At 42.7% G+C, this 26,577-nt stretch overlaps 1 protein-coding gene across 1 annotated transcript in view; it reads left to right on the top strand.

Annotated features, from left to right (window-relative positions):
- The window catches only part of SPON1 (spondin 1), a 274,194-nt gene that overhangs the window by 104,254 nt on the left and 143,363 nt on the right, over positions 1–26,577 (top strand). The window contains exons 4-5 of the mRNA XM_067749816.1: positions 12,124–12,197; positions 17,298–17,420. Of these exons, the coding sequence (XP_067605917.1) occupies positions 12,124–12,197; positions 17,298–17,420 (197 nt within the window). The remainder of the gene's footprint in view (positions 1–12,123; positions 12,198–17,297; positions 17,421–26,577) is intronic.

Below are 26,577 nucleotides of genomic sequence, written 5' to 3'. Positions count from 1 at the left end.
AGTCTGGAGTGAGTCAAAATATAAGACCTAGGGGTGTCTTTTTTTCAAAGAGTCAACTCATGGGATGAGCGAAGAGGGGTGCATAGTGTAATCAGCAACTGTCTTCTCCATAAAGAAAGCTCTGTCCTGGGTTTAACCTCCTCCTGGCAGACGTACCATCATCCTACTGATTCCCAGCTTTGTGAAGGCATTTTGAATTCAACCCAGATGGTTCCTTTTGAGACCAACAGTTGCCATCAGCATAGCTTGAACAAAGCAAAGCAGACCTAATTGGTCTTCACGCAGTGGGAAATGTTTCATGACTCAGACCAGTCATTGTTTGCTGTTCACTCAGCATGCTGGGTGGCTCTGGTAATATAGGAGAGTTTGTGCTTCTTGCCCGATTGTGGACATACGGTAGACACTCGACTGTAAAAGAGTTGAATGACAGGTCAAGGCAGTCCATGAAAACAGATCAGATCAACCCACCTTCAGTGTGTCCTGCATGAAAGGCATTGTGCCACGTGCTAGAGGGGCCATGAGGGTACAGCAAGACCCCTTCCCTGAAGAAGCTCAGAACTTAGTCAGAAGCCCCAGGCGTAAACTCACAAAGAGTTAAATGGTAATACAAGATGTTAAAGTGCAAGCACACGTCAAGAGTACCCAACGCCCGAATGCCAAATGAATGGGCAGGATCAACGGTGTTCTAGGAACCCAGAGGAGGTCAGTTCTGAAGGTCCTGGTCAATGAGACTCTGAAGAGGCTGTGAGATGGTGACAGATGAGCAGGCTGTGACTGGGCAGAGTGGAGCCAGAAGTGAATTCCTGGTTTGAGTGGCATGGGCGGAAGCCAGGAGGGGTCGTGTGACACACGGTGAAAAGGCAGTGCTGAGCTCAGGTGGCCGGGGAAAGTGCTGGGGGGAGGGGTGGTCATGTCAGGCAGCTCGGGTCCTGGTGCTCGGGACTGTGGACGTTTAGCCAAGAGCTTGGACTGTGCTCTATAAGTGAGAGAGGAACCTTGGTTTAGAGAGGACCTACTGTGTGCCAGACCCTGTGCTGGGGTGGGGTGGGACAGGGAGGAGATGGAGACGGGATCATTAGGACTGTGGTACCACCGGTGCCTGATAATGTGCTAGAGGTGACGATTAATCCCCTAGTCGAGTGTAGGTAAATTCGATGGGTTGGTAAGGAGAGGAAACCTGTTAGGAGGTTTCTGCGGGAATTGTACAGGGAATGCATTTACTTTTCCATGCGTGTCCTTGCTGGGGTGGGGGGGAGGTGGGACAGGACAGGGCGGGGGGTCCTCGATGAGTACTAACGGGCATGAAAATCATTACTCCTAACTCAGAGCAGTGGTTCTTGTAAAATCTCTCCCCAAAGCAATGCACATGCTTACAATTTTGCATACACTTTTTTTCTAGGGGTTCGAGAATCCTTTGCAACCCCTTCGTGGACTGTGAATCCCTAGCTGAGAACCGTAATCACGCCCCACACGCTCCCTGACCCCATCTAGAGGAGGGAGCGTCTCCCAGCACATAGGTCTGCCACTGTACAGGAACACCCAGGGTGATAGGGAGGCTCCCTGAGGAACAGAAAGGAGGACAGGTAGCCTGTACTTAAGGACTCTGCTGTGTCGCCCGGATTGTTTCCTTACACCTGAGAAACGACGCTGCCTGCCCTGGCTTATAGGAACCCCCAGAAAGGGGAGGCAGCTGTGGCCATGGCAGAGTGGAGCCAACTACAGAGAATAGTGACCTGTGTGAACCAGCCAGGAGGGAGCTTTCAGTGTGGCAGCATTTCCTCTAGCTCAGGCTGCGGTGATTTTATGGTTACACCAACGCCCTGCACGGAGCAGGCAGAACTCTGCAAGGAACACCTGGGAAACCCAGGAGCAATGCTTCACTTTCTATTTCTTGTTTTCCAACCAAGACAGATTCTATTTCAGATCAGAACATAGTTTGGAGAGAAAGCAGTTGAAGCCTTGGTGCTTGGAATAAAAATTTAACCTTCATCTTTAGGGGAAAAAAGCATATATCTTAGTTGGAGATTTTATGAAATGGAATGACAGTTATGCCTTTTCACATATCTACTATCATTCATTTCAGACCTAATAGAGTTTCTTAAAGGTTTCAAGGTCAGGAACCCCTTTGAGAAGCAGATGAAAGCTATGAACTCTTAACCAGAAATGTGCACACCACACAAAATTTCATCATCCTGAATCCTGTCTGCAGACCCCAGATTAAGAACCCTAGGTTCAAGCCTTGGCCAGATCCTCTGTTAGATTCCAGGCGTGCAGTGATGTTTAAGACACAGTCCCGGGGCCAGAGGGGCTCATAGTCTGGCGGGAGTTTATAGACGTGAAGAAGTTAGAGGGGAAAGCGAGGCAGGCACTGATTAGCAGTTTAAACATATGAGACATTATACAGTAGAATCATGGACCCAACAATATTACAGAAACAGTGAACTGTCGGTTGTCCCTTGAGTACTAATACCCCAGGTGCCAGTAATCGTATTACAAAATGTTGAAAAACATGCTAAGACTTACTGGGAAAAACAAAGAGTAATTTTTCAGGAATATCAAACCCTGTGTTTTTGTGTCCTTAAGAGAAAATGATTTTTTTTGGCCTAAAGATGTATTGTGAGGTATTGCCTTTACCCCAGGCTCAAGGATTAGACATACATCTTTTTGCAAGGTTAAGAAATGCCATGGACAATTTAAGCCAGAGGGAGGAACCCGTCAAGGTTCAAAAGATCCTGAAAAAAATTGATAGTTTTGTATAAAACAATTAAAGGAAATGAGAAATGGTCCTGATCATTACCCAGAATGGCTTGTCAGAGCTTCCACAACTGGGACTATATCCTGCAGTCTATTTATTTTGTCCATGTGAGTTTATTTAAGATTTTTCCAACAGATGACAAATTTCCAGCCAGTGACCCAGCAGGTACCCCTAAGGGTTTCTACTGTTGCCTCAGTTGCAGCTTATAGGCACGGCAAAGCCCCCTCCAGAGAAAAAAGAATATTTCCCTTTCCTGTGTTTTCCCGTCAAACTCCCACTGCGCTGCCCCCCATGCCCACCCCTTTGCAGCCATATCTCTCTTCAGACTGGAGTGTACTGGCAGGCCTGTTGCTTTCTTCCTAGTCACTGCGAACACTGTCCCCTGCATCCCATTGAAAGTTCTACAAAAGGGCAGCATAACCTCCCACCAACCAAATCCAAGCCCTCTTTTAAGGCCTCATCTGGAGTGTTCTTCTCCCAGACTCTTCTGACCAAGGCATCCTTGCCCGCAATCCTACCTAAGCCCTTCCGTGGCTCCCCAGGGCAATATCCTGGTCAGCAGAACCTGCTCCGCCTTACCTTTTGAACTGTCCTCTTCTGTACTCCCACAATACTTTCTTCATTCCTCTTTCCATCAGGTAGTCATGCTTTTGAGAGGAGCATTCATTAGAAAACTTGACCAACGATGGCTTCAACAAATAAAGGTTTATTTTTCTCATATAACAAGAAGGCTGGAGGTAGGTGACTGCTACCTAAATGATGTCATTGACAAGTGACAGCAGTTAAATGATGCCAGAACCAGTGCCTCTGAGTTTTCTTTTTCTTTTCCTCATGGTCACAAAATGGCTGCCTTGTTTCACACATTGCAGTTGTAATCAAGGCTGGAAAAAGAAGGACAGGACAGGGTGGGTCATTAATTTCTTTTATCTGGAACGCAAAGCTTTCTCAGAAGTTCTCCCCTCCGTGCTGTCAACCTTCCCTTATGTTAATGGGACCACATATGAATCACATGCTCCCTTCCCCAGCTGCAAGGAAGGATGGGAAAGTGGGAACAGGACTATCCTGATCGGCTTAGCTCGTACTACCCCTCGAAAAATGAGTGTTCTACAAGCATGGCAGATGGAAGGAGTAGATATTGGGTAGACTCTACTACTTGCTATGCAGTATTCTGATTCATATCTCTCAGGCTGTCCATTACTCAGTGTCACACATATTATATCTTGTTCATCTTTTTTTTTTTTTATTTATCTTTGGCTGAGTTGGGTCTTCGTTGCTGTGCATGGGCTTTCTCTAGTTGTGGTGAGTGGGGGCTGCTCTTCATTGCAGTGCACAGGCTTCTCATTGCGGTGGCTTCTCTTGTTGCGGAACACGGGCTCTCGGCACGTGGGCTTCAGCAGTTGCAGCTCACAGGCTCAGTAGCTGTGGCTCACAGGCTCTAGAGCGCAGGCTCCGTAGTTGTGGCACATGGGCTTAGTTGCTCCGCAGCATGTGGGATCTTCCCGGACCAGGGATTGAACCCATGTCCCCTGCATTGGCAGGTGGATTCTCAACCACTGTGCCACCAGGGAAGCCCTGTCTTGTTCATCTTTTACCTCCAACTCCTAAGACAGCTTCATGGCATCTACTCTGTTAAATAAAAACATGAGTAGATGAATGTCTGTCTGATTTTAATGACTCTCACATCTAAATTAGTTCTTTAAAAACATAACCCAGTTTTATCCTTTTCTTTTTACATTTCTCTTATGGTATGAAAGTCAATTCCTCATTATTAATTTTCCATTGGATTTTTAGGGGGTAAAATTTAAAGTTATAGAGTAATAGTATTGACAAGACATATGATAAAGATGAGGTCTAAGATTGGACAATAATAAGAGAAAATGGAATCATAAGCTTGTTATCCTCAGGGTCATTCTAAGAAGAAATAAACTAAGTGCTAAAACTAGTTTTCCTCTAATTTTTGTTAAAATCAAAACCAGGGTTTTGTAGATCAACTTTGTTCAATAATGTGAATCCAAAACTCCAGAAATCCAATGGCCATACAAGGTTGGGGATGGACTGTAGTCTTCTTAAGAACCTAACTGACCTCTTAGCCAGATTCTGGTCATGACCTAAGCTATACGCGTACGTACAGCGCTGCATAGAGCTGATTCCCCTGATTCAGGTTGAGAAGTCTGCCCAAAGCAGATGGTGGCATTGCTTCCAAGGCCCATGGATGGTGGACCTTCCGAGGAACTCTTAGGTGTGCAGCTCTAACTCCTGCAGAGAACTCATCCCTGGTTACAGACTCAGCCTCTGGGACTCCAAGTCCAGTTTCAGTGCCATCTTTCCAAGAAGTTATCATTGCTACCAATAATTCCCCCAACTCCACCTCTGGCCACCACCTCATCCCAGTCAGAAATGGCCACCTGCCTGAGTCAGGATCACACTTGTAGATGGTTCTCCAGTTGGGGTTCTAACATGAATCTATGAATTTCTAGAGTCATTTGGGGTTGTTCTGTCGTAGAGTGTGGCAGCGTATCATAAGCACAGTTTCTTTAGAATGGCATGACCTGGCCCTCATCTAACCCTTTGGCACCAATTTTGTGTCCAGTCTCAAGCCTGGTGGATTGCATTAATGCCAATATCCTAGTTGTCATATGACACTGAAGTTTTGCAAATTGTTAGCATTGGGGAAAACTAGGCAAAAAATGTACAGCCTTCCTGTATTATTTCTGACAATTGCATGTGCAGCTACAATTATCTCAATAGAAATTCCCAAAATTAAAAGATAAGATTCTTCCTTGCCCCTTCTGTCTTTTGTTTCAGTCACGGGGCGTCAGACGGGGAGTTTCAGATGCGGAATCAGTTAACTTACCTCCCTCTTTGTCAGTTTTCTCATCTGTAAAACAGGGATAATATTAGCATCTACCTCATGGGGTTGTTGGGAGGATTCAATGAATTAATATCTATGAAGCACTTAGAAGTGTGTTTAACTGTTAAATAAACAGAAAATAAATAAAAGATCTTGTACTCAACCTTGTCTTTCTGGTCTGGATCCAGTAAGTTACTAAGTGCTTATAAATTTTTCTACGACGTTTCTGTTGGATCCTCTATTTCCACTGCCCCTCTGCCAATTCAGACCTTCGGGGTCATTGCCTCCTCTTGGAGCTTTGCCAAGGTGAAGTTAGTTCCTGCCCTTCTGCATCCTGTGGCTTCTCCTTTATTGCACTCAACATTGATTTCCTGTTTCCTTTTTCTGTCTCTCTTTTTCCCTGTTGGACTAGAAGGTCCTTACTGGAAGGCACCATCTCTTACTTGTCTTTGAATCTTCAGCTCCTAGCAAAGTGCCTGACACAAAGTAAGTGCTCAGTGAGTGTTTCATGAATGAGTGATAATTGAGCAGAAATAATCTCCTGGCAGCTAGATTTTTTAGAATTTACTAGATTTGCTTCTTTGCAGTAATGGTAGACAACTGTACCAGTCTCTGAACCTATAGTTTTGTGACCTTACTGTTGGACAGCCGTGGAATTCTTGTGAGTCCCGGAGATGAAGCCCTGCAGATAAGCTTTCACTTTTCTTCTCCCATGGGCACATTACCATGAGCTGCCAGGAAGCCTGTTAACTCCTGGACACAGCTCCATTTCCTGAGATCCACATAAAACCATATAAAAGATTGGTTAAGAGTCTGGATCATGGAATGCACCCAGCTTCTGTAAATATTTGCTGAGTAACATGAGACCATGATCAGATTAGCACTTGGCATCCTTGCAAAGTAAAATAAGGCAGATAGCCTCAGTTCGTGATGATGTTACCATTGCTATGACTTTAATATTTTATTCCTGCATCCTCCCACAGAATTGTTCTTTCATTGGGAAAAGGAAATAGATGTTATTTGTTATAAACTGGATCACTCCTTTGGAAAACATCCCTGAGATCAGAGACAAATTTTGTAAAGTATTCCAAGAAATGTTCAGTGATAGGGATTTTACTGGAATTGGGAAGAAGGTTGGCAGAAGTAGCCTGGAGACCGCAAACCTGAACTTCATTTTAGTCATTCATTACCTCTTCCTGAAGCAGTTGATCAAGATAACGCCCTCACTCCTCCCTCCGTAAGCAAAGGAGACAGACCTGACATCAATCATAATAATAGCTTTTATTTATTAAGTACTTTTATGTGTCAGGCACTTTGTTAGGGGCTGGTGATTTAACACCAGCAACAATAATGACTACCACTACTGAGTATTTACTCTGTGCAACATGCATGTCGTAAGGACCTTACATGAATTATCCCTACGTGGCAGTGACCCAGCCCCTGAGGACCCACGTGTATTCTTATTTCGTGGCCTGATCTCTCCCAAGTCCTTCAGTTTCTGAGGTCTCCTTGTCCCTTTTCAGTGAGAACAGGGATCCCAGGCCTTTTCAGCGCTAGACAGCAAACCTACAACTTAGCCAGCTCTAACTTTCTTCCAACAGGCAAACTCCCCAAGGAAAAAGAACAGCAAATGAAGAAACTCATCAGACAGAAAAGAGCAGAGCATCTAAGAGATTCAGGATGGTGTTTCTGGAAATGTTCCACTTTAGGTTTAAAAGGAAACTTTTGAAATGATTAGTAAGTTATTTAGAACCTCAAAATTCTGAAGTTTGAGAAGCTAACATACTGAGAAATTTAATTTAGATTTCCTTAACACGTTCTTTCATGATAAGAGAGCATTCAGTATATCAGTATATAAATGCTATGCAACAGGACTGCCAAATTGCAACACAGAATGGGAGAAATTTGTCATTTTGAAATGCTGAGGGAATTCTTACTAACAGCATTCTCATCTTGTAAAGCTATTATTTTTCTGAACTATAATATGATTTATAAATCTCTGCTGAGTTTTATACTTCTGAGGGGAACAGACTCGAAATGAAATGTATTTTTTCAGAATATAAAATTCTCTCAGGAGTTGACCAAATGAGGAGTAAAAAGAAACATCTTCTGCAACCAAGTGTTCCAAAGTCTTGGTCTCTGCTGGCATATCTGTGGGTGAATGTTGGCATTCAGAGTTCTGGGCTCAGCTAGACTCTCTTCTCATGCCACACACTTTCCCTGGGTGACATCGGCCACTCTAAAAGCTTTGATCCTGACTTCTGCCCCAGTGACTGCCATATCCATCCTCCCCACCCCTCAAGTCTCTCCTGAGTTACAGGTCCCTGTGTCTAACTACCCCCTACGACCACCATCATGCCCTACAGATAGCTCAATCTCAAACTCTTTCCTTTCCAAACTCTGTTCCTTCTACTTGAATCCCAGGATTGCAATGATACTAACATCTATAGAAATAAGTAAGGTACAGTTCCTGCTCTCAGGAAGCTTATAATCTAGCACAGGAGATAGAAAAGTAAACAGGCAATTATAATACAGGTTAATAAGTGCTGGGTAGGAGAAGCCCAAGTGGCTATGGCTCTCATAAGGAAGAACATCTAGGCAAGACATCAATTTGAAGGAAGTAACGTCTTAGTTGAGTATGAGTTAGGTGAGAGAGAGAGAGAGAGAGAGAGAGAGAGAGAGTGTGTGTGTGTGTGTGTGTGTGGTGTATATTGAGGAATCACAAGGAAGGACAGAAGGAGTCCCATGGACAGGAGCCCAAGGGTGTGAGATCATGAAGACAGATATAGGATATGGTTTGGGTAGGGTGCTCAGGAGGGACTGGATAGAGATAAAGCCTGATCACCAGGGCCAGATCAGAACAAGCCTTGTATGCCACATTGGATCTGCACAGAGTTTGAAATCCAAAGGGCACGGTCTAGAGGGTTGGCCAAGCTTGGACATGGGGATATATGCTCGTCTTTTCATGGAGAGCTTCAGGTGATCATGACCCAGGCTCCGGGGAGACCCACGGAAGTCTCAGCTCTCCACTGTGTGCTCCGTGAGATGCTAAAATAGATCCCGCCAAATCAATTCGAGGTTACATTTATAACAATACGTTCCTCACAGTGCAGTTACACTCTTTATAGGTAATCGTGTTTAGTCCTTACAAGCACTCTGAGCCTCAGACAGACCGTGGACTTTGGCAGTAGGTGGGAGGCTTCAAACCTTGGGCATGTTACTTAACCTCCCTGCATCTCAGTCATCGTCACCTGTAAGATTAGGGTGAAAATAGCCACAAACCCTCATCTTAATCCCTCTGAAAACGAGCATTTTGATAAGTTTGCTGAACTTGACCTAAACTGCCGTGAAGCTATTTATAAGTTCTGTTTACTCTCGTAGTATGAATAGTGTCACATTTTGTGGCAGAATATAGATATGTTTGATCATGGGGATGTTAATGGCCTATTGCCATCTTAACTTCCTAATATTTGAAAACCTCTGAATTCAAAAACACATCTAGCCCAAGTGTTTTGATAAACAGCTTGAGGATGTGTAGTACATGTAAAGCAGAAGGTATGTAAGATAATGTACATGAAGGGCCTCCCTAGCACAGTGACTAGCACATAATAAGGGCTCAGAAATTAAAACTGTTATCAAAAAGAGGGCCAACTTGACAAGGCATGAAAGAAATAGAAATATCTTAAAGGAAATATGGCCCCTCAAATATTTATAATGATAGTTTTGGAAAATCTGGGGGTGATTTAATTTTTCTAAGCATCATCATGCCTTTATATCATAGGGTTTGCCATTATTCTCCCACTCACAGCAGGAGGAAGAAAATTCAGAGTATTTGTTACCAGTGCTAGCCAAGACAGGTGATGGGAGATTCTGGGAGAGGAAACAGCACAGGTAAGGGAGTGGTGGAGTGAAAGAGGTGTTCAGACAAGGGGGATACACTTTGCATAGCCTAGAACCCAGGGAGCATGGCACAAAATGCCAACAAAGCCAGGGTGGTGTTTGGGGGAGGTTTTTATGAAGAGCCTTGAATACCATGGTAAGTTTGTACTTTATCCTGTAGTTCAGGTGTTTTGTTTGTTTGTTTTTTGGCCACCTGGCATGCAGGATCCTAGTTCCCCGACCAGGGATCGAACCCATGCCCCCTGCAGTGGAAGCACGGAGTCCCAACCGCTGGACCGCCAGGGAAGTCCCAGATCAGGTGTTTTCAAACCATTTTATCAAGAGACTTTTATTGAAACAAAATTTGATTTGCATGGGAGCTCCGTGTACTGCAGCCACATAGCAATCCGTTTTTATTCTGTGGTCCAAAGGCTCTTTTTTTTTTTTTTTTTGCGGTATGCGGGCCTCTCACTGTTGTCGCCTCTCCTGTTGCGGAGCACAGGCTCCGAACGTGCAGGCTCAGCGGCCACGGCTCACGGGCCCAGGCGCTCCGCGGCATGTGGGATCTTCCCGGACCAGGGCACGAACCCACGTCCCCTGCATCGGCAGGCGGACTCTCAACCACTGCGCCACCAGGGAAGCCCCCAAAGGCTCTTTTAAAAGGGCAGAACTGATCATCTCACTCCTCATGGCACATTCCCCAAGGACTTCTCATCAAGCTTGGAGTAAAATGCCATCTCCCTGGAGGCTCTGGGCGATGTGGCCCTGCCCACCTCCCCAGCTCATCTCACACCTCCTTGGCTTAGCACTGTGGGTCCTCCAGTGAGCTGCAGCCCTCCCCACCTCAAGGATCTTACAAAGCATGCCCTCTCCTTTGCTTCTCCATCCCACTTGCCTAATTAGCTTCTAGTCATTCAAATCTAAGCTCAGCCACCTTTTCTGGGAGGAACCTTTCCTGGCTTGGTCAGGAACCCTTGTGATACACTCTCCCACACCCTGTGGATGTCTCCATTCATTAACTGAGGGTTTAGTTGTTTGATGCTTTCTCCCCACTATTCTGTCAACTTTGAGAATGGGAAGTGGCCCCGTTTGTCTTGTTCATGACAGTGTCCCTGGCCAATGCCTGGTCGCTAAGCACACCTCCAGCAATTATTTGTTGAAAATACACCAGCAAATACAACAGGAAGACAAATGGGAGAGGGGGCTGCTTTGGGTTGAAATGAGGTTGGAACCTTTGTTTGAAGCAAGAACGTGGGGCCTGGGATACTTCCCACTAGGCCTACTCCTTGCCCTCCACAGGGGTCCCTGAGGCAATTTCACTGAGGAACATTCTGGAAGCACTGTGGTGGGTGATGGGATACTCCAACTAACAGAAGGCTTTGTTATTTGGCTTTGAGGCGAGTGTTCTTTTGGCCCAAAGAAACATTCTGCTTGATGGTCAACAGAATGGATAAATAATCATAGTAGCTTGTGTCAATAGGAAGTACATTTCATTCAGTTATTTCAACATCTCTTCTCTCTTGGGTGGGGAAAGACTGTAAAAGACATTAATAGGCTGGCCTCAATTTTACTTTTTTGTGAAAGACTGAGTGTACAGTAGACATTTCTTTGGAAAGTCGTTTTGGCCTAGGCCCAGACCATTGAGAGAGCCACCTCTGTGCTCTGCATGCAGATCTATGCACACTTGGGCCCATTCCTGGGTCTGCGATCACGTGACACAGGGCAGCTTGTGTGACTATCCCTGGTTCAGTGTGGTCAGCTGTGATAAAGTCGAGGGCTCCCTTTATCTGTTAAACAGGGAAAATCAAAGTGAAAATTACCTTTTGATTGGGTAACATTGCTGAAGAAAATCCATAGAAATGGCTCAGGATCCACCGGCACCATCTCAGTGTTGTGTTGTGGACTTTCAAATTGCTGGAACGCTGGGTTTCAGGCCTCTTCAAGGCCAGCTGAAAATAAACTGCAGAGTCGTATGTCTGTGCAATCCTAGACTAAAGAGAAAATATATGCTGGCCAAAAGCAAGTCATTTTTCAACCTCAAAATATTCTTTCCAAATTCTAAGATCCTATGTTTGACATGTTTAAGAGGGAGACATAACAGCTGAAGTTGTCTTTGTTCAGAGCGTAGGAGATAGTTTCGTCTAGTCTTTCAGGAAAGATAGAGAATGACATTTTCAGAACAAATCAAAATATATTTTTAGGGTTTTATTTTCCCCTTCAGGAAGAGAAATTGACATGCTTTCCTGATTTGAATTTATTTGATCTATAAATGGCCTCAATAATTTGATATGAAACTAGAGTAAATGAACCACTGAGAAAAGTTATTGAAAATGCTGTTAGTTCACCTCCCTACCTTAATAATAATATGAGCGCCACCGACACCACCACCATGACTAATAGTTATTGAGTGGTTTCTAGGTGTATGCTGAACTCTTGACGTACATTTTCTTATTTAGTTCTCATAGCAATCCTGGGAGGTAGATATTATTCTTAACGCCAGTTTTCCAATGAGGAAACTGAGTCACAGAGTGTTGGGGGCACTCCCCCAAAGCCACACAGCTGTAGGTGGACAAGCCGGGATCTGACATCCTCCAGACTTGCCCTCCTCACCATGTGCTTGTGTCCTCTTTCCCCACAGGGCTAGCATCGTACAGAAACGCATCATTTATTTTCAAGATGAGGGCTCTCTGACCAAGAAACTTTGTGAACAAGGTAAGGATTTGTGGACGTGTGGGTGAGAGAGGGCTAGAGACATGGAAGGTGGATCATTGAGTCCAAGCATTCAGCTGCAGGAATTAAGGCAGTTGGGCTTTCTGAGCTCCTCTGGGTTTTGTGTCCTCACGTAGCTCCAGTTTTTAATCTGGCTGTGTGCTGTGGGTAATTGGATCTGCCTTAAACTCTAATTACTCAGCTTGATTCCCTGGGTAGGAGATATGTACCTTATATTGGTGTCGTCGTCTTCTTATTTTTGTGGAACAGTGATTATTCTGAAGAGGTTCCTTGGAATAATTCACAGAACTTAATTAAGGAACGCACCATTGTGTACCTTTAAAAAGTCTGTTAACAGTTGTCTGGAGTAATCACCAGCAGGAACTTTTGGGGCACCCAGGCAGGAAGGGGGGGATTTTCTCTAGGGAAACGGGGATGTCCAGGGGTCATTGACGTTGTGATCTCACCTCGTTCAAGGATCTCGTCCTTGGATGTGCAGGCTCATCAACTCCCTCTCCTTGAACGTGTTCTAACAAAGCTTATAGGGACCAAGTAGACGGAGGAGGTTGGAGCAGAGTCCTGGATTCAGATTCAGCTGACTTTCAAATCCTGCCTCTGCCCTTCCTCGTCATGCAACTTTTTTTTTTTTTTTTGCGGTACGCGGGCCTCTCACTGCTGTGGCCTCTCCCATCGCGGAGCACAGGCTCCGGACGCGCAGGCTCAGCGGCCATGGCTCACAGGCCCAGCCGCTCCGTGGCATGTGGGATCTTCCCGGACCGGGGCACGAACCCATGTCCCCTGCGTCGGCAGGCGGACTCTCAACCACTGCGCCGCCAGGGAAGCCCTCGTCATGCAACTTAATGTATGTAAAATAGTACCGTGCCTCCTTGGTACATAGTAAATATATATATTGATATGTATATTGATATGTACACATACATATATACACGCATACATATACACGCTTATATACACACATACATACATATATACACATACATATATATATTATATATGTGTATGTGTTAGCTATTGTTATCTACAGCCCAAAGCTTATTTATTAATCTACCATGAAAAATTAAAGTTTGAAACATCCAAATGTGTTTAGAAGTCATTAGAGAACTAAATAAACATGGAAAATGTTCTGAAATTATACATCTTCACTCTTTCATTTCTATTAATTTGTGCAGACTTTTTTTTTACATTTAGAACAATTTGCGTTTTCAGAAGAAATCATTCTATTTCTAGCAAATCGTAAGCTACTAAGAAAAAGAAAAGTTGATAAAGGTCTTCTGGGAAAATAATAACAAGAGCTATTTTCTTTTAGTGCCTGCTACATGCCAGGCACCATTCTAAGCACTTCACATGCCTTAATCATGTAATCTGCATAACAATCCTACATGGTAAAGACTATTATATCATACCTATTTTATAAATGAGAAGCCTGAGACATGAAAAGTTTAAAGAGCTCACTCAGCATGATACACCTAGTGGGGGAGGTCAGAGTTTGGACCTAGGAGCCATTGCCCTAACCACTGCCTTTCTATCAGAGTGTCTACCTCCCAATTCAGTAGCTTGGATTGTTACTTTGAGTAGATCAAAGCATAGGTCTCCCTATAGATGAACTGGAGCAGAAACTAGGTCCTATGTGGAGGACTTCTTGGAGAGCATGGAAGGAGCTAAAGGGTGAGAGAGTTGGCTGCCCTGCATTAGTGTCATGCCTGCCAAAGGCGCCAGAGAGCTGCAACCTGTGGGCCAGCGCCCTGGGCAGTTTCCAGGTGGGCATCACCATGCATGGCTGTTGAGGCTTTCCTGTATTTCATAGTCCACAGATTCACTTAGCCTTTCCCCAGATCCAGAACTTCTCAACTCTTGAGGCTCTTGGTTCCTAATGGACAAATCCCATCCCTGCCCAGCCTCCATGAGATGACATCCAGGTCCTGTGGGTTAGAGTTGTGGCTATTCTAGCTCACCTCTTGGTTGGCTAATCATGGCCACTGTGGTGAGGTTTTGTTAGTTTGACTCTCAGAGGACAGCCTTATTTCCCAGATTCGAGGGTACCTAGAAGACACTTCACTGTCAGCCCCATGTACTGACAGCAACCATCAACTAAACTGCACTTTCCAAAGCCTCAGTCCTGATGTTGTGAAAGCCTTGTCTAAGCTATGAATATGCTAACATTCTGCGGATACAGTGTCAATAAAATGACCTTGCAAATCTCTATTGGTTACCACTTCTGAAGCAGAGATCCTATCAAAATGACTAAGCACGAATCTGTATAAGAAGACCTCTTTCCAACAGCAACTTTGGGGACAAAAAAAGACCCGGCAGGACCTGGGCGATAGGATCATTAGGTGCTGTTGTATATGATCCCTGGAGACAGCAGACCCATGAGGAAATCCATCAGTTAGCAAAGCAGATCCTGTACAGAAAGTCTTTAAGATATAAGCATAGAGCAAAGGGATTTTTCTTAAATGTGTATGCCCACTTGATTATCTCCAGCTCTTTCATTAAGGTATTCATACTCTTTGTTAAGTCAAATCAAATCTATCAAGGAAAGGAAGAGAGAAACTAGTGTCTATTTTTTTTTTCCCCAGTTGAAGCTATTTATCCATAGGGGAAAATTAAGAATTGCACAGATTAAAAGCAATGGCAATCGTTATTTTTTAAAAGAAACATAAAACATTAAGCTACTTACATTTAAAAACAGAGGAACATAAAATATTCCAAAAGGTGACCTATAATAAACAAATGCACACATATACTCACTTTAATACCATGTCATAGACAATTAAGGGAGAGAGACAAAGAGAGGAAAAGATGAAGGGAAAATCAGAGATGAGAGGAAAATGTGGGCAGAGAAGGGATCATGAGAAAAAGAAGACAAGGGAAGAGGAGCAAAGAATAAAGGATGACAGTAGAAAAGAAAACTGATGGATTAAGAGTAGAAATGAGGGAGAGGGGACAGCTTGGGAGATGCTGCAGGGCCTGCAATTACCTGTATTGGGCAAGCCCTGCACTGTTAGGAGAAGAGGGGTAAGTTAACACTTGTTATCACTTCCCTTTGAAAACCTGATTCATTTTCAGTGGGCTTTTTCTCAGTAGGAAACAGTTATGTCTGTTTTTATTTTCAAACTTAGAAATTTATTTTTTAAATGGAAGCTTATTTTCCTTTGGAATTCCAAAAGGTTTATTATAAGTGCATTCCCTTGAACCCCTGGGCGCATCTTTAAGTTCACTACTTATATCTGAGAGCCCTTTTGATAAGGTAAAGCTACCAGTTTGCCTTATTTTGGTTTTTTGAGAGATTATTGCTGCCTCCTTTACAGTACCGAGTAGTTACAATTGAAACCCCAGCATGTATCTCTTAGCTCTGAATTCCTTTCTCAAAACTAATTTAGTTTTTTTTAACAACATAGGTGATCATAATGGAAATGTGAAAAGGAAGAACCTTCAGGAGTTACTCATATACGCTACCTTTCCTGAAATATAGTCAACAGGGCTTGTCCCTTAAGTATCAAAGTGGCTCACACAGGCATCAGATCTGGACTTCATGTACATGAGGCAGTGGGAAGATTTCTCCTAACACAAACAACGCTCTAGCCTCTTCCTAGTGTACAAAAAGTAGGCAAACAATGATTTCTGTTTGGGGTGGCTTCAGATCTCTTCTTTAGAGATTCTGGAGCCATGTAGGGAGGTAATTTTTCAAATGTACCATTCTTCATTTGAAAAAGCAAAAAGAGAAACACACACCAATTTCTCTCATTGGTGTTTATGCAGACCTATCCAGCAGAAGGTCTCTCCCGCAGTGATATAGTGTAGAGGTTAAGAGCATGGGCTGTGGACTCAAAAAGACCTGAGCTCCAGTTCTACCTACACTGCTTACTAACCCTGTGGCCTTGGGCTGGTCACCTAATGTGCCTCAGTTTCATGATCTATAAAATGGGGTTAACCAACGTCCTGACCTCCTAGGTTTGTCAGGATCAAATGGGACAATATATGGAAAGGGATCAGCACGTATGAAGACTCTATACAATATAGTTATTATTACAATATCCCATACTTTTGTCTCCATCCTCAAACCCAGAATTCGCTTCTTCCACCCCATCACTGGTTTTGCATATTCAAACCAAATGAACCCAGTGAATTCCATAAGGAAGACTTGTAAAATGCTCTTCCTAACACTCAAAAAGATTTTTATACTCTTTGTTGCTGCTCTTTATATAATAGTTAAGAATAAATGTCCAACTTGCAAAAAGAGAGAGAACATTTATGTTAATACTTCCAGAGGAAGCAAAGAAAAAGCAATTGCAGCAAGTTGCATCTGTAGACATTGTTTCATCTTGCAGGAAGCAGAACAGACCAAAAGCAACAATGCACAGTTAGGGGTGTGGGCTTGACAGTCGGAAATACTGAATTTATTCATGTAATCTTTCTCCACTTATCAGCTATTCGCAGTTAAAAGTGGGGGCGGATTGGGAATCTTGAGTTTTTCCCGGCTGCTTCTATGCTCAGAAGTAAACCTGAATTTATGGACATATTCCCAAACCCCCAACCCTCCCAGTAAACTCTCTGAAAGCTTGATAAGAAGTGACGTGACTATACATGCACATCTTTTTAGAAATAATTTTCAGCAGTTCTTCACATCCCTCTGCTTGTTCTCATTTCTCTCCTTCAAAGCTTTTTCTGGTCCTGGCAATTTGGCCCCAGAGAATATTCCTTAGAGAAAACACACAGGCATATTCCTCTTAAAATTTGGTGGAGAAATCCTGTTGTGGGAGGGGTGGGGAAGGAGATTTGGGCCCAGAAAATATATCAAGATGGACCACCATCCCAAATATTCTACCTTATTGGTCCCATAGGTCTCCTCACATTATTAGAACAAAAGTTCTGATGTTTTTTTAATTTGCAAAATATATAGTTATCACCCTAGAGGTATATAAAATCCTTTATAGCTGGACCTGGTTCTGAGTTATTAATCGGTGAAAACTGTACCTCATCTTCTTTTCCCAAGCCTTCAAGACAGAACGAGACCGAGATGGTGCTGTCCTATAAATGACTCAGCGCTGCTTCCTAACTTGGTGACTTTCCTGACTCTTTCAGACTCCACATTTGACGGGGTGACTGACAAGCCAATCCTAGACTGCTGCGCCTGTGGAACTGCCAAGTACAGGCTCACATTTTATGGGAACTGGTCTGAGAAGACACACCCAAAGGATTACCCTCGTGAGTAGAACAGCTTCCTTATGGGTTGGGGGAGAGGGTATTACAAAGTTCTGGTTGTGGGATATACTAGCTTCTCCTTCTTACCAATCAATGCCTTCATGAAACACATTCCAAGAAAGCGAATTCATCGAGACAGGCAGATATAATAGTCGGATGCTTTCAGCTTCTTTGCAGAGCATTGGTCTAAGTGTTTTCTTACCTGTGATTTTAAAAAATATTCCTGAGGTCGTGCTGCTTCTCTTCAGGTCAGATATTTGGTAACCTCAGTGCTCCTGAAGTGGCTCTGTCCATACAACCAGCCTATTTGTTCTGGAAAGAACTGGCAAGAGGGACCACCTGCTCTTGACTGCGCAGGCCAAGGTCAACAAATACTCAACATCCTCAACCATAGCGTGTATTGGTAATATATCAGAGACCACCTTAGAATCCTTATTACACCGTGCTCCAGGTAGACAGTATGAATCCAGGAGAGTTGTCAGGCAACCCCAAACTTGCTGTTTTAGAGTAAATCCTTAATCAGGACCCTACCAACTCCCTTTTATCAAACAGTGGTCTCATCAAATGCCTAACATGTGGCAGACACTGTGCTAAACACTAGGGATGTGAGAGTGAATAAAAAAGACACAACCCATGGTCTCATGCAACTCAGAGATTAATGGGGAGACGGACACTAATTAAATAATCACACAAATGATATGAAAATTATAACTATGAATAGTGAGCTTACTGAGTGGCAAGCAGTTTTACATATGTTGTCATTTCATCCTCAAAATAACCTTTTGTGGGCTTTTGTGAATGAGCTCACTGGAGATCACAGAGACATCACGATTTGCCCGTAGTCCAACGTAAGTACAATCGTCCCTTGGCATTCGAGCGGGATTGGTTCCAGGACTCCTACAGATACCAAAATCCGTGGATGCTCAATCCCGTATATGTGAAATGACGTAGTATTTGCATAAAACATAGGCAGATCCTCCCGTATACTTTGTCATCTCTAGATTATTTATAATACCTAGTACCATGTAAATAGTTGTAAATGCAATGTAAATGCTAGGTCAGTAGTTATTGTGTGGAAAATTCAAGTTTTGTTTTTTGAGACTTTATGGAATTTTTTTTTCAAATATTTATGACCCGTTGTTGGTTGAATCTGCGGATGCAGAACCCTCAGAATGAATGGCTAATGGTAGTGGATCCAAGAGGCAGAAGGGGTTTGTCAGGCTCCTTGTCCTGCCTTTCATTTGGATTGCCTTTGAGACCCAGTGTAGCCCATTCTTTCTAACTGTGGGTGGCAGGATGTCCATGTGTGGCACTGAGCGTGTTTTGGTTCATTGTGTGTTTTAGTCTTGTTCACTTCACTTTGGAGTTGCCGCAGCTGGGAGAGAACAGGGAGGCTGGAGAAAGAAACTAAAAAGAGGGTTTTGGGCCAGCCCCAAAGGGAGGGGGGCAAAGGGTACGTGGTTGGGACTTAAGAAGACCCAGTCTAGACCATAACCTCCATGGTCCCCAAACAGCCCACCCAGAGGGGACTCCATTTCTTGGCAGATCAAGAACCTTATGGTTTAATTTTAGCCACATGTAATCAAGGCTGGAGATCTTAGAAGCCTCATATTAGTTCATTCTTCTGACTCTGGGATTCAGCTTGATCTGCTTCAGCTGATGTGGGAGACCTGTGTGAACAAACTTGGACTCTCTGCCTGGAGAGGAAAAAACCACTTGGAACAAGCATGATGGAAAAAATTTCCTCTAGTGCCTCCCATCCACTAACCCAGAGGAAAGAAAATGTTAGGGGCCTATTACTCATCTTTTGTAATCCTAAGGCGTTTCTTGCTCTTTTCTGTACTGACACTGTTATTTCCCAGAATTTTTTTAAGGGTACAGACCATTGTTTCTGGGTCTTTAGGCCAAATCAAGTACAAAGCTATACAGAATTTCTGCGGAGTTGTTGGGAGTTTCTTAATATGTATAGCAGACGTGTGTTTCAAGTACCTCAAAATTGTTTCATTGTCAGATGTCAGAGTGTGTCCTAATTTTTGGTTGGAAAAAAGTTGGTCACTATGTTCAGAAGAGCATTTATCACATCATACTGTAATTATTTCTTCAGGAGCCTTTCTTCTCCACCAGACTGAGAAGTCCTCCAGGACAAAAGCCACGACATGCTCATCTTTCATTCTTAGCGCCTGCAAGCGCCTGGGGCCTTCCCAAGTACTGGGTACTGATTGTTGGACTCAGAGTGGCATTCACCATGACCCGGGAGGCAGATTTTTAGCCCACATTAGTCACGATGGTCAGTATCAAGCAGGGACAGGACCAGACTTTCCCTGGAGGGAAAGGGATGGACTTGGGCACTAGGGGCACTGGAGACAATTGGAAGGGCACAAAAAGGTGCCCTTCAAGGTCTAATCAGGACCGTGAGAATTCAATATTCACAAAAGTGATTTCTGCCAATCTTAGGTAATAGACGACTTTCATTTTACCCCTCCAGGGGTGATTCTGTCTTGATAACCAACCCTGTCCATTTAGCCCAATTAAGTCATGACACTTCTCAACGGTAGTGCAAGCTGATAACATGACAGGTCCTCCTCTTATTAATTACTCGTCCCAAATTCCACTTTCTCTGCAAGCATCTCAGAGCAGGGCCCTTTTTATGGGCTTAAGAATTATTGAGAACTCCAATATGCTTTTGTTAATATGGATTGTATCTCTCAATATTTCACCGTCTCAGAAATTAAAACAGAACATTTTAAATATCACTTACTATTTAACTTTAAAAGTAACATATAATGAATTAGCAGTGATTAAATTATTACATGTTAACATATTTTATGAAAATAACTATATTGTCCAAACGAAAGAAATTTAGTAAAAAGGGCATCATTGTTTTACATTTTTGCAAATCTCTTTAATGCCTGGTTTAATGGAAGACACCTGGATCCTCATATTTGCCTCTGCATTTAACATGTTGTGGCATTTTTTTTTTTTTGGCTTAAGTATATGAGAAAATTCTGTCTCACACAGATATGTAATTGGAAATGGGAAGAATATTTAAATAACCTTTTCAGATAATTACAGATAATCTTCTTTGATGCTACACCAAAACTCTGCAAATGGTAGTTTCTTAAAGGAGAATTACAATATAGAATGTGAAACCGTATCAACGAACTTATACTCTGTTACATTAAAATGCGTTGCTTTCCGCTTGCCCTTTGAATGCATCTTTCACAAATGAATGATTTTATAACATCATCTATTGGTCATTTGGAAAATATTGGTTTACTGAGTTATGCAGATCATCCAGATATTGAGACATTTCATTATGCAACATCAAAAATCACACTCGTTTAAAAAAATCGTATTCATTAAGATCACTTCCAATTTCATCAGTAAAGTGTTTAAGTATTGAAAAGCTATCAAATTCATGGCGGTGGATACAAGTTTCCCAAGATCCCAAGTTTTGCTTGAAAGCTCAAATTTTATCATTGACAGCAAATACCGTCAGGTGTTTTTCTTGAAGTGACAGGCTTATTTCAATTTTAAGAAAATGTATGCCAAATTCTTAAGGCTGAATAACCATAATCTGTCATTTGTTCTTTCAAGTAAAAATGATGTTTTATGACAATGAAATTGTCCAGCTTGCACCTCAAGGAATTGCACAAGTGCTTTTCTTCAAGACAGTCCCAGTACTCAGTATATAGCAGAAGGGCTTTATGTGTATTTCCCAATTAGTCACGCAGAATAATAAAAACATGTGGACTCAAAGGTAGAGAGTTAATAACATTAATAATGTTTATTGTTTCATCAAGGCCATTCGTAAGTGAAACTGACTTTTGGGGTTTTTGTTTGCAGCAAGTCCCTGGCAGTGAGGAATACATTAATGACTAATACAGTGCAAGGCCATTGCCTTGACCCGCACTGAGTGCCAGCAGTTTGACTCATGATTGCTTTTGCCCCGTCAGTGTTGATGTCGACACATTACAAAAGGCAAATTTTGTCTTAGTATTATTATGAAAATAGTTTTCACCTCGTAGGTCCCTCTGGAAGGGCCGGGGGCGGGGCGGGGCGGTGTGTGGGGGGGTGGTCCCAAGGGTCTGTAACCACGCTTGAGAACCTCTGCAATAGGATAAGGTAGCAGCCTAAGGGGTCTGTCCTTCAGTCATCTTTGGGAACTTGCCCTTGAGAATTCACATTGGACTCTGCACCCTGTGCTTTCAGCCCTGTCTTGTGGTGGGTCACATCTGCAGGTGGCTCTTCTCAATCATTATACAAACTGGTCTATTCCAGATGCTGTTTCTGGGGTTCCCTCTCTTGGAAAACAAAGTATTCTCTGTATCCATGATACCCCTCTCTCTTGGAGGAGCTAGGCCTGAGGTAAGGAAGGCAGGAAGATGGTATAAATGACCTCTGGCATTCCCTCCGATTGTAATGCCATAAATCACTGCTGGCCATCTGGAAATACTGAAATCTTTTTTTTTATTCATTCAATCATTAATTCATTTATTTGCTAAGTGAAATCTTCTTTTTTTTTTTTTTTGCGGTATGTGGGCCTCTCACTGTTGCGGCCCCTCCCGTTGCGGAGCACAGGTTCCGGACGCGCAGGCTCAGCGGCCATGGCTCACGGGCCCAGCTGCTCTGCGGCATGTGGGATCTTCCCGGACTGGGACACGAACCCATGTCCCCTGCCTCGGCAGGCGGACTCTTAACCACTGCGCCACCAGGGAAGCCCAGGGAAATCTTTTTAAAACACTACTAAGTGAGTAGTATCTAGAAATCCATTTGAAGGCTGGATCATGCAAGTTTTACCTCCTAATTTTATAAGTAAAAAAAAAAAAAAAACCCAAGCACCAAAAAAAACACAAAAAAATTAAGGGCTCAGGTCACGTAGCCAGAGAGAATTCAGAACCAAAATCAAAGCTCAGATCTTCTGTTTCCCTTTTGCCTTCCTCTGGGGGCTGTCACAAGGCAGTCTTCTCTCCTCTGCAGTAAAATTAAATCTCTCATTCACAAAGCATCTTTTAATAAGGCCCTGCTATACCACCATGGTCTCAACTGCTACCAAATTCTGAATAGCTTGGCCGCACTCTACGAAGACCTGGGCTTTGGAGAGCATAACTTAAGAAATCAGAGGTCTGGATTCGCTGAGCCTGAGCTGAGCTCCGGAACCCTGCAGTGTTAGGAGAAGGGCATGCCCCCCAGGGTCTGTCCTTGGTACTGCGAGTCTGTTGTGCTCCAGGAGCTTTTGTTCTTTACAAGAACATGGTGACCAGGCAGTGTTACCGCATAGGGATGTCCCAGGGGCTGGAGATACGCCCAGTCTTCACCAGGAGATTGGGAGTTGCCTAACAGATGCTGAGTCTCTTTGCTCTCTTACTCTGAACACAGCGTCTGAGTTTTTGACAAATGCTTCTACCCCACAGAGACTCTAATCTCCCATGACAATGTCAACTGCATAACTTCCCCCATTTTTGATATAGCGTCGATTTTAACACCATTTGACAAATACACATGACGAAAGGGACATTTTTTTCCAGGAGCCAATTATTTTTTTCATTTGGCAATACATTGCCTAGAATATAAACATGGCCACTGGAATACTCTGTAGAATCAGTTAGTTTTACCATGAATTCAGCCATCTTTTCCATTGGGTCACTTAATTTCTAAAAATTATTAATTCTTAAATTCAGTCACATGAAAGACTACCATTCTAATACTTGGCCACTGCTTTCATTTCTTCATATATTCAACTGTGTACAGAGTTTCTACATCACATTTGAACACATCATGTCCTACTTTTTGCATTTGATTTTGTTTCCATAGTCATTTATTACATCAGCTTTCTCTGAACCACTTATCTAACTGTTCTTTTATTGAACGTTTAGGTGATGTTAGGTCTTTTGCTAACACAGAAAGCACTGCAATAAAAACCTTCCTTCTAAAAAAAAAAAAAAAAAGGCTTCCCTGGTGGCGCAGTGGTTGAGACTCCGCCTGCCGATGCAGGGGACACGGGTTCATGTCCCGGTCTGGGAGGATCCCACATGCCGCGGAGCGGTTGGGCCCGTGAGCCATGGCGGCTGAGCCTGCGCGTCTGGAGCCTGTGCTCCGCAACGGGAGAGGCCATGGCAGTGAGAGGTCCGCATACTGGAAAAAAAAAAAAAAAACACAAAACTTCCTTCTTCAAGTCTTCCTCCATTCTTCCACCTTCCTTTGAATTCTTTCCTTGAAATAATTTCCCAAGAATAAGACTGCTGGATCAAAGGATATGGACTTTTTTTTTTGGCTCTTGAGACATTTTGCCAGATGCTTCTCCAAAACATTTGTATCAATTTCACAATGTTAAAAATAATGAATAAGTACATCTGTTTCTCCCAGCCTCTTTAGCATCCAATATAACTTTTTTCATTTGGGTTTGGCCAATTCATGGTTATAAAAAATTAATCTTATTATTTTAAATTGGCATTGGTTTAATTACTAACACACTTGAACCTTTTTTCATGTTTTGTCTTTAAAGCCACTAGAGTGTTGGCAAGAATCAAGCTTGATTTTGCTCATTTACCTCTCCAGGCCCTAGCTCATTGTCTGGCACATTGAAAGCCTCTCAATAAATAGTGTTGATGAATGAATGAATGATGAGAAGCAGTTATGAAATGAGCAAGGAAGAAACTGGAGGGAGATGAACAATGAAAAAACACTGAAGAGGTTGGGGCAGGAGAGAGAGAGGACCTTATGTGGCTGCTGAGTGGGACCACATTGGAAGGGGCAGGTAGTGTAAGGGAAGATGGGTTAGGAAGATATTGCAATGATGACGGTAGCTCCAACTAAGGCAGTGGATGTGGTGATGGAGAGAATGGATAGTTTTGAGATGCCTTGTAGAGGGAGATTCTGTCATGGATTAGATGTGGAGGAGTGAGAGAGAGAGAGAGAAGCATCAAAGCTGAGAAGCCAGGTTTCTGGCTTGGAGATGGAGGTACTCTTTCTTCTTAAAATATTCCTCGATATTGTCTGTCTATTTTATAAATGATTGTGAAATCGTTTTTATCAAGTTCTGTAAAGGATCCTGCCAGAATTTTAAGTGGGATTGCATTAAATCCTCAAATTACTTTGGGAAGAATTGTTAGCTTTATAATATTTAACTTGCAGAGTTTCTTCCCATTTAAGAATAAGACCATTTGTGGGTTTCGTTAGTCCAGTTCCTAGAACAGTGATGAGCCCACATGTGGGCCACAGCCCCCTTCTCTTGATGTAACTTCAGAAACAATTAAACATGCAACAAACAATAATTCTACTTCTTCCCATCAGCACTGGGAAATCTCTTTCCAAGCTGAGTAATGGTGCCCATCAGAGTTTCCCAGCTGTGCCACCACCAGGCTGAGTCACAAACAGAGTATGTTGCCAGGAAATAGAATTTGTTACCAAGCACATGTGTCATGACACCCCGTTTCAATGAAAGAAGGAGCAAAGAGAACAGATTAAATAGTTTCTTCTCCCTTTTCTCCTCCCTTCTCTCCATCTCTCTGGGAAGTCTCATGGCAACAACTCACTATTGTATGGATTGAGATCGGAGAAGGACAAATCAACAATCTGGTCTTCCCGTTAAACATGCAGATTGAATACACACATTAATCACTGATCTTTCCTCAAATTCCATAAAAATAACACTAGAGGAATATATATGTATCCACAAAGACAAGAAAAGAGGAAAGAAGGCCACATCATACAAGAGATATCGTCAGATCTGGGAAGATGAAAGACAGATGGACAAGCGGCAGCTGCCTAGCAGAGCAAGAGAAGATGAATCCTAAGTACCTGCACAGAGGGTAGTGTAGAAGGACTGAGCCTGTTCATTGTACAGAACACAGGAACAGAACCACATGCTCGGCACAATGAATGAAAAAGTGCTCAACACAACATCATGAAAGTTTAGAATAATGGGGAGAGGGACAACCCTAAAAGCATTCAGAAAAACGGGTAACAAAGGATCAGACCTCTTTAGAGCAACACAAAGGTACACAACAATGGAATAATATCAAACTCCAAGCTCGTGGTTATAAATTCTCAGGGGAGATCTTTTGTTCAGCCCAGAGTCTAGGTGGAGACAGAGAAGCCCTCTTGTCATCTCCATGTGCTAGTTCAGTTTCTTTCTGGATCACTTTTTCACTGAAAGTTTATTTTGTTTTGATAAGAGTGTGTGTAATTTCTGCTTTTCTGTATTTACAGAGTTTTGTTTTGTTTTGTTTTTAATAACCTCACATATGTTTACTTTAGAAAGCCTTTTATCTTCTTCCACGCCAGGTGCCAAAGGATATGTTCCTTAATTTATGGCACACGAGCATCATTGGTCCATGTAAGGTCCCTCTGGCTTTGTTTTGTTTCATTCCATCTATCCCACATTTATTGTGATTACAGTCATGTTAAAAACTTTTTTCTGCCATCTTATTTTATATTTTTTGAAACTACTTCCTTTCTTTCCACTGAGTTAAGTTTTATCCTGCTGGCTTAAAAGTTACTTGACTCATTTTTTTTGTTCTTATGGTGGTTGCCTTTAATTTAAGACACATGCTTGTGTTTACTTACCTCTATTGATTTCATAAGCATTTTAATATTTATATCTTCCCTGAACAAAAAACAAGAACATTAGCATGCTCTCATTCCTTTGGTCTCTATGATCCCTGTACCCAAATATACACTTCGTATTGATTATTTGCTAGAACTTTACTTCTGACTTGTTATGGATATTTTCTTTTCTTATTGCAGTAAGTTGATTTACTATGTTGTGTTAATTACAGCTGTACAGCAAAGTGATTCAGTTATATGTATATACATTCTTCTTTTATATTCTCTTCCGTTATGGTTTATCATAGGGTGTTGAATAAAGTTCTCTGTTCTATACAGTAGGACCTTGTTGTTTATCCATTCTATGTATAAAAGCTTACATCTGCTAACCCCAGCCTCCCACTCCACCCCTCCCCCAACCCCCTCCCCCTTGGCAACCACCCGTCTGTTCTCTATGTCCACGATTCTGTTTCTGTTTCATAGATAGCTTCATTTGGGTCATATTTTAGATTCTACATATAAGTGATATCATATGGATATTTTCTTTGTCCTTTCTTTAGTCTTTGCTTTTTTACACAACCATAAGCTTCACTGAAGTTTTGATCGCCCATGG

This window comes from Pseudorca crassidens, chromosome 9 (assembly GCF_039906515.1).
Source record: "Pseudorca crassidens isolate mPseCra1 chromosome 9, mPseCra1.hap1, whole genome shotgun sequence".
In the NCBI taxonomy this organism is placed as follows: Eukaryota; Metazoa; Chordata; class Mammalia; order Artiodactyla; family Delphinidae; genus Pseudorca; species Pseudorca crassidens.
The sequence above is the reverse complement of the archived record's forward strand: the minus strand, read 5'-3'. Positions and strand labels throughout refer to the sequence as shown.